Here is a 13336-nt window from a genome sequence, read left to right as displayed (position 1 = left end):
CAATTAAGAACAGTGAATGATCCAAGAGTTAGGCAAAAAACGATGTGCAGCTTAATTTAGAAAACCAATACCTGTTGTGTTTATAGAATGAAAGCACAATATTGACTTCCATTGTGAAATTTATAATGAAAACATTGGATACAAGTCAAAAATTAAAATTCTTTTAAACTTGAATTGAAATTCTTTCGTCTTCATTGCTCAGAGTGGGGGATATGCCACGCCTTGTACGCCCCTGTTCTTTGAACTGACTCCAGTTTCAACTTCCCAGTATAATTAGACATTCATGTAATTAATTGTAAAAAAAAACACACAAAAGAAGCAAGTCTTTATCATTTATTCAAGCATTCAAATAGGTTACATTCATACAAATAAATTTCATTCACACATTGTCACACATATTACAGATTTATAGTCTCACGGTTCACTGAATAGAGAACACTGAGGTACTGCTGCCATAGTCATCCTTTAACTTAGAAATATCAGGACTGGCCATCTGAAAATTTTAAAGTTGTGATTGCATTAAACTTTAATAACATGAAAGCACAACAGCAATTTTCAACTGTTTTTACTTAAATGGATTGAGTAAAAACAGATTTTCTACCGTAAAGCTAGGTTTATTTCATAAATGAACAGCAATTTTAAAAAGTTCACCAAGATATGAACTTGGTTGGTCACATGATCAAATCCTTTGAAGCTCAGATGGCTTATCATAAGATTTGAGCACACAAATGGATGTTTTTGTTCTTCTTTAGGTTCATATAAAGAAACATTTGCTAATGTAAATATTGAAGGATAACTGTATAATGAGCTCTCAATGAACAAAATGTACAATACTTGTCACTTAATGAGACTTAAAAGAAAGCTTAACTTTTTAGAGGCTAGCAGTGACCTTGACCTTCAACAGATGCTTACAACAGAGTATTAATTATACTTGTTTATTTAACATGTATTCTTGTCTCACAAATTGATTGATAGTGAATAAAAATGACAGGGGTCTGTGTATTGATTTAAAGACCAAAACAAGCTTGACATTTTAATTCAAACATGTACCTCGTATCATCTACAACAGAAATATATTTCTGTGAAGTATTACCTATATTCATTTATATTTAAAGTAATTAAGAACTTTTTTTAATTTTTAAACTATATGGCCTTCCAAACTTGTGAGACATGTCCTTGTGAGGCATTTCAGCACAAATGCAAGGTAATTTTTCTTTATATTGGGTGGCCGGTGTAGATTGAATTTGTTAATTTTCTAATGTTGACCAAACTTGAACTTTAAAATATCAGAATGTTTTGATAAAGTCATTAGGAACTCTCCAAGACATAAATTTGCATGCAGACTGAAGTGCTTAGGACAATGGAAGCAATGGCTGAACAAAAGTACTTAGGGGAAATACTATATTTATATACCCCAAAATTTCATCAAGTTGGAGGTATAGAAATGAATAAACTACCATCATCTTTCTCTTTAGCTTTCTTTTTATTTTTCTTCTTTTTCTTCTTCTTTTCCTCTGTTTTAACTTTCTTGGTTTTCACTTCAGGTGAATTATCTAAAAATAGAATGATAAGAAGTAATAATATCCTCATTTGTTTTAATTTATCATAGATAACATTGACATTGTACAAGAGACTGATATGTGTCTCTGATATGCAATAGGGAATCTATTGTTTTTACCTTGAGCATCCTGCATGTTTCCTGGCTTTTCTCGTTCTCTTTCTTTTTTCTTAAGTTTGTGCTTCTTCCTGGGCATATGACTCATAAATCTATATTGTTCAGGTAGCTAAAACAAAAGGAAACAAGAGAATAAGATAGAGACTAAATATAATTGAATTTTGTCATTGATTTTAAAGAGTTATGTCAAAACTATCTGGATGATTTTAAAGGTTAAAAAGGCATAAATTCTCTTCATACTGGTCCAGGGTGAAGTCGGAATCCTTGAAGTGCTGGGCCTGACAAAGGTACAAGTTCCTTGCTTGTCTTTGGTGGGTTTTCTATAAGTGATCTTAAGGAGCTACAAGAGTAAAAAGTTTCCCATCAAAAAGAATATTTATCCAAGGATCATGTTCCAGAATTGCAATTTTGTGCATCAAAAATATAGTACCAATTTACCCAATATACTGAAGTATCAACTGTGAGATGCATACTTTCCAAAACATTTCCTGAGATTTGTTTTTTATTTAAGTGCATGCATGTATTACACCATAAATAATGAAAGAAGATGGGAGAATAAGATGGCGCAAATGCCCATTCGGTTTAGTTGTGAAATACAGTTTTGAATTATTTTTTTTTCAATTAAATCTATCCAAATATATTATAATACAAGTTTGCAAAAGCACAATTTCTAACTATATTCAGTTTTTAATATATTTAACAAAAGATAAAAAAAAACTCATAACATAAAAACCCTAAATATATAGGGTTAGCTTATGTCAGTTACTCTAACCACTGAGTCATTTCAGACAACAAAATAAGTTGTTTAAATATTATGTGTGACTTAAGCCATGAATTTACGGACTTGTATTATTTTTCCAGAACGTTGAATTGTTGGGGTACAAAATGCTATTTTTAATGTAAAGTGGGACAACTCTCCACGTTTTTGTTGATTGAAATCAGTTTGTTTTCCATTAGACCTTACTTAGACTAAGAGAAAAATATGGAGCACAGACCCACTCCATAAACGAAAATGCCTTGAAGTTTTAAAAAATGACAGTATTTGCAGGTTTTGATACGTATACGCCTGTTTGAGTCAACATATTTCAAGTATTGAATATATTTATAGGTTAAAAGTCAATGATATGTTAAATATATATTGTTTTAAACGATTTAAAAAAAAAAATATCAGATTTATTGATATTTTGATTTTTCAGTTGTATGGGCATTTTACACGCCTTATCCACCCATTTTCTTTTCAAAATAACTTTTCTTCTTAAATATGTTTAGTACATCAATAGTTTTCATAGATGCAGAGTTTTGATTCATTTGTTCCCAATATTGCTTAATCTATGGGTGGTGTCAGTTTTATTTCACTGAATGATTTACATAACATTTATCATACTGTTGCACAATTCACTTAATTTTTTATTTAAAAAAGTAAATAATTAAAGGAGACCAGACCTATTATCCTGCATTCCTGGAGTATCTATATATCCTGGAAGATTTGGCAGAAATGCACTCAGCTCCTCCTTGCCCTCTTTTTTACAAAACTTGCTATATGAGTTCTGGAGGCCATAGTGAATCATCAGGTTGGTGCTGCCAGTAATGCCAGAGTGAGACGGATCTGTTTATAAATAAATTTTACATTTTAAATTGCATTTTTCATGTATGGTACAATCTCTGGATCTAGCCATAAGGCTTAAATAAACTTTCAGCTTTTTATTAAAGGGGCATGTCATGATTTTGGTCATGAAATTTGAGGGTCAGTCGTAGAGTTATGAGCAAGATAAGAGGGTCACAACTCTTGGTCATGTTAACAAGGCTCATGCCCTGTTTTTGTTTACATAGGTTGAATATACCAGTAAAACATCTTTTTCAAGCTGATTTGTCGATCTTATTCATTTTAAGCATAAATAAACAGTTTCTAACATTTAACACATTTATTTTAGGTCAAAAACTTGGAATTTTCACCTCAACATTAAAAATGTAAACAAAAGATTTGTTTACATGGGTAAACAAAAGATTTGTTTAAATGGCAAAGAATTGTAAGCTCTGTAACGCGCTTAAAACTCAACAAATGATACTCTTTTGGGTGCCTATTAAAAATGCCTTACTGAAGCATTGTAAACATTAAAATCGGAAAAATAGTTTTTGACCAAAATTGTGACCATGCCCCTTTATTTAAAGCTATTTTCCACGTATTTTTCCCCAACTGACAAAATCGCAAGTTTGTCATTCTTCGCATATGCACAATGGACTATTCAAACAGCATCTGAAAAAGTTAAATCAAGCTACCAGTATTCTGAATGGCTTAATAAAGCCATGTGATGGTCAGACTGGTTCGAATACCGGCGCCAGATATCATAGCTTAGTTTGTAGAGCACCTGACTAGAGATTCAGGGGGCCCGGGTTCGAATCCTGGTCTGGTCCGTCATTATATCTCCCATCCCGTTACAGCTATATAGCTTATTCAATCTATAACGTTATACTGTATGAGCTAGACCTGTTCATCTGTTAAACTCATTTATTTTCAGAAAATGTAAACGATAGTAAACATAGTTTCTCAATATCATCATTTTTATATTCGATGTTTAAATTACAAGGTAAAATATCTTCTCCTTACAAGAACTCTTGGACAAGAAACAAGATTCACTTTGGGTGGTTTAGTAACGTACGTGCTGGACCGATGTCTTTGACGAGATAAAATGGTCCAGAGTGAATGACAGATGGAACTCTTCCAAGGCTTATTGTTGTCTTCAATGTCCCCGAGGAGTCCGTACGGGGGTATGCCGGTGAGCGGGACCCCCTGGGACTTGATCTTGGCGAACCTTGTTCCGGGCGTCGGATCGGTTCGTTCATTTTGCCCCCATTTTGTTTCTAAAGATAACTCGTACCATAACTGTTTCTGTGAATTTCAGGTAGCGGTTACCAGTCGATTCGACCCACTGATGATTGGGTTAAAGATTTTTTCTTGATTTCACTGAATAACGGTTATGGGCTTCATAATTTAATTTATTTAATATTTTAGGTGAGCAGAATGGTAAAAATCATCATCAGAATCAGCGTGTAACAATAATAGTTCACGCTGTATGTTATGAAACAGACACTTACCATCTAAATCAATGTAAACACACATTTCACCTGAGACACCACTACGAAAGCCCACTGAGCTCATTTTTGTAGAAAAAAAATCGCTAATAAAGGCGTTACTTTCACGAACAAACGCGAAGCTTTATATTTTTATTTTATTTAAGAACCGTTTTTAAGAACGATGAGTGACTAGATATAACATTTTCCCATTCACGCTGCTTTGTAAATACATTTCGATAAGTGAACCAAAATAAAACATGTAAAATAAATCTGATAAAACTTCAAATAAATTAGCTTAATTCTACTTTTTTCCCCCTTTTAATTTTATTTATTTACTTGATCATGAGCACCGTAACCCCCCCCCCCCCAAAAAAAAACAACAACAACAACAACAAAAACAACAAAAATTTAAAAACAAAAAAACATGCAATACTGATTGGAAATGCATTTTATTGTATCCCATACTGTTTACAAAGTGCAAAAGATTCCCGTTTTAACGCTTTACGCAAAGGTTTCTCGTTATAAATATCGCGAAAGTTTTGCGTTTATTCGCGAAAGTTACGCGTTTATCTGAAAAAGTTACGCGTTATTCGCGAAACTTTCGCGTTTTTTTTTTCGGGATAAATCAATTTTTTTTACCTACAAAAATGAATTCAATGGGCTCTCCGTTTACCCTCTTCTAAATTACTGTATACAAACATACACCACTATAGTTTTACTATAAAATAGATTAGGGATGCAATTTTTGATTCCCTGATTCATATGGGAAGCACCAGTAATGCAATATTTTAAATACTCTAAAGAGCATTATAACCATTTTTGTTTTTAATGTATCTCACATGACAGGTGAGATATTTACCTTTAAAGTGTAATGTCCAATGGGAAAAATAATAATTCCTTGAGAAGAAATAATTTCCCTATGTTTATAAAACCAGGAACACAATAGAAATTATATATTTTATATAGGATAAAAGCATTTCGTACAAAAAATTGATTTTAAAATCCTATTAGAAATCAGTTCAAATCTCAACGGAATTGAAATTCCTGTAGGAAGTATATCAAATCCGGTCGAATTTTTTACAACCTATAGGACAATTATTTTCCCATAGGAATTTATTTTCAAAGGCAATTATCTTATCTGCTGACGGGAAACATCAATTTTATAACAAAGACCATAGTGGCTATGATAATAATTTTGATAAAGCGAGCGCTAAAAACCTTGGCATGGCAAAATTATCCGGTACATTGTTATAAATAAGAAAAATCCCAAACATGTGCAATTGATATTGTATAGACTACAAGCAACATCAATGTAGATTATCTGGACAATAAAGTATCGGATACATTTGGGGTCAGGTTCAAATCGAAAAATATTCGCAAGGACGAGGCTCTTGGATACCTTACGAAAATTTGTATCACCCAAATAAAAGTTGGATCTGTTTTTCCGAACAAAATTCCTAATAGAGCATTGCCCTCTGTGTAACTAATTTGATAGCGGAAGCGTCTAATTTGAGGTTATTCGGGTTTTTTTTTGTTTACTTGTTCAGTCGTGCTATTTATAGTAACAGTAGATAAGCAAAGCCCAGCTTAAAATCAACTTTTTTATTTGCTTTGTCACTGGCAATCATCCATATCAAAGTTTTTTGACGACGAACTTATTAAAAAAAGGTAAAAACAATGTCACTGTACATTTTATTTTCTTTGAAGTTTCAAGACAAGACAATGAACAGAAATCAGTGCGTTTGTGGGGGAATTACAAACATACAAATGAACGCTGTAGTAGATATACATTTGTTTGAAATAAATCCTTAATTTTTAAAAAAGGGGAGATTTATACAAATAATATTTTGCAACAAAGATATCTCTATGAAATTTGTCTTTAAGAGGGTTGTATGGCCATGACCTTTTTCAGTTGGTTTAAATTGGTCTAAATCAAAGCTCTACGTGAGAGCGTTATACTAAGAGGAAAATACTCAATTCTTCTTCTCTAATCATGAGGTGTAGGTTAAAAGTCATATGAAAAATATAAAGGTAGAGTAGATCTGATGGGCGATTTGTTGTCCATACAGCCTCCTTAACTGATCGAAACACCACCTTCCTCATTATATTGCTTTGTCCTGGATGTTCTGTTCCTTTTTCATGTACGTCATACCCGACGTTGTCATTGAGTAACAGTCGCAGTTAGTGAACATTTCAAAAGACATAGGACAAATAAATCATGTACATCTGTTCTCAGGTTCCGGTAAATAACAAAAGGTATTTACTAATTCGCAATGATTAGTACGTTTGTAAACAATAAACACGTATATGTAACATTAATATGCTTTGGAAATGTTGTTTGCCAAGAACTATAGTACTGATGATTATAATATGACAAATTCAGAAATAATTTATCTATCTTTAATCATTTCATAAATTTCACACATCACCGTGCATATACATAAAGTATTTACTTGTTTATGATTAATTTCATTAAATTATGGGCGTCTGAAAAAATTCGACATGTGTACACACACAAAAAAAAAATATAAATAAAATACATTCATAAAGATAAGCAACTTAAATGTGCGAAAAGCTGTGTTTTTCGAACTTCTGCAGCCAGCGTTTGGCGATAGTCTCTTAAAATAAATGACGATATCTTGGTATTAATAAAACGAAATGAAAAAAACCCACAGTAGATGAAGTACTATACTCTGTCCCGAGTTTTTGCTTCCACCACTTTTTGCTTGATATTCCAATAATAGTAAATACCTTTGTGCTCAAACAACGTTCATCCACTAATATGAAAAATGTCCAGATTATCTGTTTTGAAATGCCCCCTCTACCGCTTCAGGTTTCAATACACATCCCAAAATTGAAAGTCTACGGAGATTTTGCATTGCATCAGCCATTATTAAGCCCGGATGATAACGTTAAAAATTGCGCGATGTATTCCGAGTGTATTCCGAATGGAGAAAAGATGTAAACATTTCCCATTATGAATCTCCGTAAGAAAATTGTTTTCGTTCCTGTGAAATCTTATGAGTGAAAAGGGATAATTGTTCAATGAGGATATCTTGGATATATTCCCTTTCATCGATTTCAATTGTATTTCTTTCACAAGTATGTGTATTTTTATTAAAAATCATCAAAAATTGATGGAAGCAATAACTTGGGACAGACTATAGTACCCCAAACACTCGAGTTCACGTTCTTACTAATGTCCAATACATATAGCAGAATGAAAATGCAAATAGCACTCATAAACAACAGAAAACCTTTCCAAAAAATGATTTCAAGGCCTCTCTTAAGTCGGGCAATTTCCAACAATATATGAATGGGTTCACCAAAGAATTCAGGCAACATAGAACTGAGGCAACTATCAGGTAAAGAGGAGGAACATACGGAACAACAAGGGAGATAATCAAAGGACCCGATAAAAAAACCAAAAATCCCATCAGTATTCCCACCAAAACAATGGTGTTCATGATTTTTCTTTTTCTTAGGATCGTGATTTGCTCGTGTTCAATGGCCTGCGACGAGACAGATTTCCTGGGAACTTGTGAGACTTTACAAGTTGAAGTTTCCTTTTGCGGCAGATGATTATTCTTAGACTCCCAGGCTATCCTTACCTGTCTATGTTGTTGAACCATGCTGCTGTTACTAGCAACTTGTTGGGAACGAGGCACGTCTTGGCGTAAACTTGCACTGGTGTTCTTTGGAACTATTTTTTTGTTCATTTTCACCACGTGACTAATGGTGATGCAATAAAGAACGACAGTCATGACAAGGAAAACAACGGACGACCTAGCAAAAACTTCTAAAATGATTTGATTTCTGTTGTACACATATTGGACATTGCATACCATTTCCTTGTTTCCTTTGTCATCCTTTGGAGGAGAGATCAACCCAACCGTAAAAATGAAAATAATCATCCAATTCAAAATACATACAATATACTTTCGACTGTTCTGAAACAGTAAATTACTCCACGATGTCTTGCAGATAACCAGGTACCGCTGTAGACTAATCAGAAATGTCTGGAAGAGTGACAAAAGTATCCCGTTAGTGAACAGGACCATCTGTACGATACATAGAACTTTGGAGTGTATCAGCACTTCATCTAGCTTTCGAATCGCATACACGATGAACCCAAGCCCGACAAGAAGATCGCAAAATGATAGGAGAAGAACCAAAAAGTGGTAAGGATTTTGTCTCAATTTCCTGTTAATCAAGAATATAGAAAACACCAGCACATTGAGACCCGTGCAGATTAGCCCTGTCAAGAGGACGATGAACACGAATGGTTCTAAATCATACTCTCTTTCTTGGACTTCCGTTGTACAGTTGGTACACTGAACCATGGTTTCCAAACTGTTTCCTCTACCTGCCAAGGAGTGGTTAGGACTGAAAGAAATATAAGTGATTTTATTGGAAACACTGTATGCTACAATTTTAAACAAAATGAAACTTCGATGCGGAGATAAACAAAGACTGACACATACTCCAACGATGGAAAGAAAAATATACGGCTGTCACCAAATTCATGAATGAAACTGGGTTTTTTCCATTCATAAACTTACTATAATAATATGTTCATTTGTCCAAAATAGGCATATATGCAGAGGCAGGATAAAGAAGTTGACAATTAGCAGTTTTCCTTTCATGCGGGATATGAAAACTGGACCATAAACTGGTAATGTCAATTTGAAACTTATGGATTCCAATGATTTTATACAAAAAATCTTTACTTTACCTGCTAAATACCTGAAACCAATGAATATTGAATGTTAAAGCGATAAAGCATAGATTTTAGGCTTGACTTACCTGTAGATCCTATGAAATTCTGTCTTTGTTACTCAAGATCATATCAGTCTCTGCTTGTATGAAATTGCAATGTCTTTCGCTTTGCTGATTGGATTTGAAGAATTAAGAAATCCGAAACCGATTTTTTTTCCTGCCAGAAATACATAACAAGGTTGTCACCCTCTTCCTTGAACGATGTATTCTATCGCCATATAAGAGAGATGACAGTATATATCGAACTGCTATGCTTTCATTGCAACAATACAATTAATACTGTTATAACCAATTTGCGTCAGAATGGAATGTGTCAGCTCTTCGCTAACAGACGAATAATTATCATCTTAATTATCAATGTTTGTTAAAAGACTACTACAACTGTGTGCGCTGAACTTTGTAGCAAATAAAAACTTTGCGTCGATTTGATACCAGTCGTAATGGTATATGTAGTTTAATTAGTTGTATCTGGATTAAAATTGATATAAACAATTTGCAGTGATCAATCTGTCGGGATGATACATCAATTTCAATTTGTTGTCCATTTTGGTCATATAGTACGTTATGAAAACACATGTTTTTCTGTTTTAAAAGACATATTTAATATTTTATTGCATCGTTCAATCTGTCTCCCTAGTTAACACATAATTTGATACAAAAATTGCAGCATGACAAGTTGGCATGTATATTCCTATTTACTAAAGAATGGTTCGTGTAGTTTTGTTAACCGTAAGAAGGGTGTGGCTTTGATGGTAAACATAGCGGTGACCTCCAAATCCCTGTAACTCCATGTAAGATCAGGCCAAGAGTTTTATGGATCAGGCATCTCAGGTCCTGGGGTCATGCTGAATTCTAGATCTTTGAGGCATGTGATTTAAAAACAATTGCATATGAAAAGAATAAAGCAAAGGTATGGCTTATGGTTTTGTAATTGACTAATGAGTGGGTTTTACTATTGGAATGGATAAAAAAAATATTTGTAATATTTAAAAGGTTTGTCTTATAATTATGAACTTAATATAGGTTGTATACTTTGACTACACTGGCTTAAATTTGGGAGGTAGGTTGATATTAAATAATCTGACAATACATGCTGTCGATGAAAGCATTCAACAGCGAAGTGGTCTTTCAAGCTTTCAAATAATAAATTGCGTAACGATGATGATTATGGTTATTATATCAATGCGGATGTCAGCGATATATAACGTGTTATTTATGACAGTGACTCATGGATTTTATTAATCTTGTCATATTGCACAATGAATGGACCGTGCAGGTGCGAGGAAAGCGTAATGGGGATGAAAATATCGTATTCAAAATGTTTATCCTAAGTGTAGGAGTAACATTTTACATTACATAAGATTTGTCAATCAGAATAAGATGGAAAATGACTTAATTTTGTAATATCAATAATCTTTATTTATTCACATTGACAAACTCAGCCTTAGTTATTGAATTTACAAGTTGTGAATTTCGATATCAAGAAAATCATTCTAGTCAACTGCGTTAAAATATAACGTTTATTTTGATTTTAAATTTCAACTACCTCCGGATAACTGATTTAAAATAGTAAATATATATATATCATATACAGATAACAAAAATAGCATAACTGTACTGTCGTGTTTTGTAGAGTTATTTTAGGGAGGAATGGGATGGTATAGTGTAAGCTTATTCCTAGTGAGACTTTTTTCTTTTCTTTTTTAACTTTTTGATACATTAAAATTACTGCAACAAGGTTATTTTCGCCCCATGTAATTTTCACCCTTCAACACTTGCAAACAATATCGCCCTGTCTTGAATTCGCCCATACATAGAAATAATTAGAGACACTGGAATTAGCCAAGTCTTAAATTCGCCCGCTTACAACAAGGGCGAAAATAAAACAGGGGCGAATATTTCTCTGTATACTGTAAGATGTTCTCTGCAATACCGGTGTATATATATATATATATATATATATATATATATATATATATATATATATATATATATATATATATATATATTTCATGGTTACTTTCTTGCCTTGCAAGGAAGATTTTTTTAATATTTACCCCTTTTTCCGTATTATTAATTTTTTTGACAATTTTATTTTTCTGCAATAGAAAATGATTTCATGTAATGGTTTTGCAAATTTTATTCGATAATTTTAGAAAAAGTAATAAGATTAATATAACAATAAAAATCAAAAACAATACATTGTACATGTATTAGCACTTCTACATGATGATACCAAGATTTTAAGAAAAAAATTTATGAATACCATTTGTCTTTTTAAAATTAGCCCCTAATTTTAACCAGACTGATCATGAATTGCACTTTTCAATTCTTTATTGTCTTATTCAAAATACGATCAGAATTTGACAGCACAAAAAATAAGTACTCACTACAATTTTCTAAAAAAATATTTTGCATCAAAGTTATTATGCGTGTGATAAAATTGTTAATGTCACTTTCTTGACATTCAACGGATATACTACACCAAGGCTCGGGGATAGAAAACACATAACTCCATTTACCATATACCATCGCAAACCATGAGATATCCTATATATATATTTTTAAAATTATTTCTGATTATGTATTAGAAATATATCTATACACATGTATTTTTAAAATCATTATTGATATAGTATATTTACATGAGAAAAAGAAGTGGATATTTTTGAATTTTTGTGACACAATTTCTTTTCAAATATATACATGAATAATATTCAATATTCCAACAACTCGACATCTGTAATGCTTCTTTCACATTCATTAATTGCTGTATTCTATAATGTCATGTGACAAAAAAAAGTCCCCGATACCAGTGATCTGTCTCCCCTGAAGACAGTTATAAACATCAAACGAATGAATTATATATAGAGAATTTTGTTATTATCAACCGGTTAATCAGTCAGAAAATGGTTAATCAAATTGAAGTGTTTGCTTGGTCATTTTTTTCTGATCACTGGAACAGCCACGCAGGCGACAGCAACGTATTGTTGTGACGTCATAACAGTGTGTCTAAACCTTACGTTGATGTTTTGATACACGGGTTGGCATTCTATTGACCTGTCGTCTCCACAGAAACTTGACGCCGGTCTCTCAGGACACTCAACAGAGTAAATTACTGGTGGATCTCTTGTGACGTCACACGATTGCGTCACATTCCACGGACACAGTGCCATCTGACTTAGTGAGAATGGAGGCTGGTACACGCTACGTGGACAAAAATTATGACGGGAATGCAGAGGAGGAAAGAAGAAGCACAGAAGAAAAGTGGTGAACACTTGATATTTCTACAAAAAAAATCACAGGCTCTCAAAGAGGTTGCATCAAAAAATACTCTGTATGCTTTGAGATAAATAAACTGTGCATATAATCTGCCAGTGAAATACCACGAAATCATATTTGGATATTTTTTCTCTAACAATTTGGGGCCTCAACCCTTTATTAATATCTATCTGTGCTATTTAATACTACTAATAAATGGTTAAGAAAATTTAAGTCCTCAACCCAACCAATCATATAGGACATTCGATATTAATAAAGTAAAAACAAATCGTTTGAAGAGATTTAAATTCATTAAATTAATGCTGTTAGCTGAAGGAAAAAAATCCATTCACCCATAAAAGTTTTTCTAAATTACATGTCAGTATTTTGATTTACATAATTTTAATCCATGTTCGTAACTTACCATTACTGCAAGCATTGTGCTGAATAACACAGCGTTGAATGATATTGAATCTAATTCAAATCATTTTGAACATTCAATTATATACAACACCTTAAACTTGAATGCGGAAACTATTTAAGACCAGA

General features: G+C 32.8%; 2 protein-coding genes across 3 annotated transcripts; both read right to left on the bottom strand.

Moving 5' to 3' along the window:
- Positions 1 to 319: 319 nt before the first annotated feature.
- Positions 320 to 4554, bottom strand: LOC128187099 (mediator of RNA polymerase II transcription subunit 19-like). Of its 2 annotated transcripts, XM_052857268.1 has the most exons (6): positions 4333 to 4552; positions 3119 to 3281; positions 1916 to 2015; positions 1679 to 1784; positions 1458 to 1553; positions 320 to 493 (listed from the first exon to the last, which is right to left on the bottom strand). In XM_052857268.1, the coding sequence occupies exons 1-6, from the start codon at positions 4514 to 4516 to the stop codon at positions 480 to 482; spliced, it is 663 nt and encodes a 220-aa protein (XP_052713228.1). In that variant the 5' UTR covers positions 4517 to 4552; the 3' UTR covers positions 320 to 479. The 2 variants fall into 2 exon arrangements, with proteins under 2 accessions (XP_052713228.1, XP_052713227.1); XM_052857267.1 differs by lacking the exon at positions 320 to 493 and having other exon boundaries at positions 500 to 1553; positions 4333 to 4554.
- Positions 4555 to 6432: 1878 nt separating this feature from the next.
- Positions 6433 to 9845, bottom strand: LOC128189509 (5-hydroxytryptamine receptor 7-like). Its single transcript, XM_052861144.1, has 2 exons — positions 9554 to 9845; positions 6433 to 9133 (listed from the first exon to the last, which is right to left on the bottom strand). The coding sequence occupies exon 2, from the start codon at positions 9088 to 9090 to the stop codon at positions 7987 to 7989; it is 1104 nt and encodes a 367-aa protein (XP_052717104.1). The 5' UTR covers positions 9091 to 9133; positions 9554 to 9845; the 3' UTR covers positions 6433 to 7986.
- Positions 9846 to 13336: the final 3491 nt, after the last annotated feature.

Source organism: Crassostrea angulata, chromosome 6 (genome assembly GCF_025612915.1).
Source record: "Crassostrea angulata isolate pt1a10 chromosome 6, ASM2561291v2, whole genome shotgun sequence".
Lineage (NCBI taxonomy): Eukaryota > Metazoa > Mollusca > Bivalvia > Ostreida > Ostreidae > Magallana > Magallana angulata.
The sequence above is the reverse complement of the archived record's forward strand: the minus strand, read 5'-3'. Positions and strand labels throughout refer to the sequence as shown.